We start from the raw sequence: 3001 nt of genomic DNA on the forward strand, positions 1-3001 counted from the left end.
CCGGCGGTCAGGCGGGAGCCCGCAGGAGGCCGAGCGCTCCATGCTCGCAGGACTGGGCGGCAGCGGAGGGAGCCCCCGCGCTCTTGGGAGGGAGCCCGAGCTCCGGGTCCCCTGGGCACCCTCCCCGGAGCGCCTTCGGAGTGGAGGCTGGTCGCGGGGCGCTGAATGTGTCCGAGCACGCTCGGGGCGGTTTTGCCCTTGGACTTTATTTTTGGCTCCCGGAGGCGCATATCTGTTCCTCCTATTGGATGGGGCCGGGGATCCCGCACCCACTCCGGAAGCACCGATTTCCAGAGCTGACAGCCGCGCCTCGTTTCCCAGCGAGTCCTCTTGGCAGCTCCCGCAGCTCCCCGTCGGGAGCACGAGTGGGAGCGAACCCAGAGCCCGCCCAGGCCTCGGGCCTCGGCAACTCCCCACAGGTCCACGAGATGGCGCTGCAGGCCAGGGACCCGGCCGCGGCCTCACAGCCCGCCTCGGGCGAGAGCGGGAGGTAGACTGGGGACCCGGGCAAGCGGGGCACGGAGGAGCTGCCACCTACTCACGCAGAGCCGGGTCCGGAGCCCGGCACAGGCCGCCGAGGGACCGAGGGACTCCGGGGCTGCGGACACGCGGAGCGGAGGGCTTGAGGCTCGGGGTGGGGCCTTCCCTGCTGCTAGGACCGCCGGGCATCGCCAGCTCGGCGACCTTCCAGGCTGCTGCAGATCCCGGCGTGTCCTCTTCTGCGCGCCGGCGGGGCTGGGCCCTCGCGTTCTGTCTGCGGGGAGGGAGCTGCCGGCCTCCGGCCTCGCAGGCTCCTCCATAGGGGGCTGTGGCTGAGATCCGCAGGGGGCGGGGCGCACGGCCCTGGGAGCGCGGGGCCCACTCCACGGTGAGGACTTGGGGGCGGGATAGGGGAAGGATTGGCGGGGATCCAGCGCTCCTCTTGCGGAGAGAGACCCCCTCGGCTCCAACCCGCCCTCCTCACCACCCTCACCCGTTTCTTCAGGGTGGGGTCTTCAGGGTTGAGGGCAGGATGTGCCCTGTGGAGCTGCTCACCTAAGTTCCTGCCTCCGTAGGGGAGGCTTTGGGCTGCGTTATTCCAGCGGGAGGTGGTGGGGACTGGGGAGGTGGTGGGGACTGGGGAGGGCCCAGGGGCCAGCCTGAGAATCTCGCCCTTGGATTAAAAGCCACTAAGGCTCTGGGTCAGGTCTGAATAGGGGGCAGGGGATGTAAGACCCGTTGGCTGGGGAATGCCAGAGTTGGAGGGGGTGGAGCTTAGAAGCCTGTTTCCAGCTGACCCTTTATGTCCCCAGATGAGCTCTGGCACCCTCAGAGATTAACCCTACACAGGTTTCCTAAGGGCACACGGCTAGAAAGCAGCCCGGTTAACACCAGTCGAGGGTCATTTCCGCTGCGATACAGTCACCGGCTGGGTGATGGGACCCAGGCCGGATGTCGTCCCTGCACTAGGCTCTCAGCTCTTTTCTCTTTCAAAGTACAGTGTAGCAGAGAATAGGACCAAATCTTTGGTGATTTAATAATTATCTAGACGCTCATCTATGGCTGAAGCAGCTGCCTTGGTAGGAAAACTGGATAGGTACAAGGTCGAACTCTGCCTCTAGAGCTGTGAGTGCCCTCCAAAAATGTGACTTTATTCTCTGGGCTGCAGAATCCTCATCTGCAAAATAAGTAGTTTGGACTAAAATCAAGTTGATCTGCAAATGGCCAGTTGACCTGGATCCAGTTTCCAGTGACCCCCGTTCCACCCCCAGCCTCAACGGCTTTAGACAAGAGCCATGTTCCCATTTAATGCTTAAGGAACCTGAGCCAGAGGGATAGGCAGAGTCACAGACCTTGAGGACGTTGGCCAAGATTCTTGGGGTGGGGGACTGGGTTGGTGGCCTGGATGAATTCTCAATTAGAAAATTGCATTCTAGGTTCCAGTTGCCTCTATTCCCTGTGGCGTGTGGTTGTCACTCACAGCTTGGCCTTCTACCTCAAGCAAGCTGCTTTTGGAGAGACGCAGACTAGGGGGTTGCGAGGGGGGGTTGGGGGCTGACTTTATTGCCCAGCACCACAATTTGTTGACTGTGTGTAACTTCTCCCCAAAGAGAGACCCCAAAGAGAGAAAGGGATACCAGTGAAGGCCATTCAGGCACCCATGTTTAAGCGGGTCCCCCAGGCTAATTTCTTTCTTGTGAGGAAGCCTTCATGACAGTCAATGCACTTTCACATGTGGCCTCTCCCCGACCCTCACTGGCAGGGTGGAGACTGTGAGTCCCCATTTCACAGACACGACATTGGGGTTCAGAGAAATGAAGTGAGGTGCCCGAGGCCATCCAGTAAATGAAGGACAAAGCTCTTTCGCAATCCCTTGGGCCTGGCCCTTGGAAACTGATGAAGTGATGATGGGTGAGAGTCAGGCTTGCAGCAGGAAAAGGGCAAACAGGGCAGGGGAGGATTGCCCGGATGTCCTGGCCAGGAGGTGTGTCCGTGGGAGAAGCAGCCTGGCTCAGAGCCCAAGTCCAGCAGGCTGGGGGGAGGGTGGCCTCATGGCTCCAGTCAGCCCAGCTGGGCCTGCAGGGACCCCTGGTCAGGGCAGGGGCTTTTCAGCGTAAAACACTAACAGGGGCGTTGAGAGGATTACCCGGGGGAGGGGGGTGCGTCCTGTGCTTAGCTTAGGGCGTGGCTCATGTTCGCTCTCAATATTATTTATTTCTCTCCCAAAGAGAACAAGCAGGATGTCCTCTGGCCCCATGGTGCCTGCTCCTCAGCCCAACAGGAGCCACTGTGGAATAGCCACTGTGTGCTTAACATACACGCAGACATTTGATTTAATTCTCAGCACTGGGGGGTTGGTATCATTATCTCCATTTTACAGAGGAGAAAATGGCCCAAGGTCATAGAGCATCTAAGAAGCAGGTCACAGGCCCACACCAGACTGTGGCCGACCCCAGGCCTGTGTCCTTTCCTGGAGCCTGGCGTTCCTGCTCCACCACCCCTGGGCCGCAGAGTCCCCCCT

The 3001-nt window shown here is 60.4% G+C and overlaps 1 protein-coding gene across 1 annotated transcript; it reads left to right on the forward strand.

The window, feature by feature from the left end:
* Positions 1-2: 2 nt before the first annotated feature.
* Positions 3-1012, forward strand: LOC105520152 (chromosome unknown open reading frame, human C17orf82; the record flags this gene model as incomplete). The annotated part of the gene is given in 2 exon segments (XM_011953768.1): positions 3-216; positions 219-1012. Coding segments are annotated over 2 exon segments (798 nt in total), but the record flags the coding sequence as incomplete, so codon positions are not given.
* Positions 1013-3001: the final 1989 nt, after the last annotated feature.

Source organism: Colobus angolensis, unplaced genomic scaffold (genome assembly GCF_000951035.1).
Source record: "Colobus angolensis palliatus isolate OR3802 unplaced genomic scaffold, Cang.pa_1.0 Scaffold37, whole genome shotgun sequence".
In the NCBI taxonomy this organism is placed as follows: domain Eukaryota; kingdom Metazoa; phylum Chordata; class Mammalia; order Primates; family Cercopithecidae; genus Colobus; species Colobus angolensis.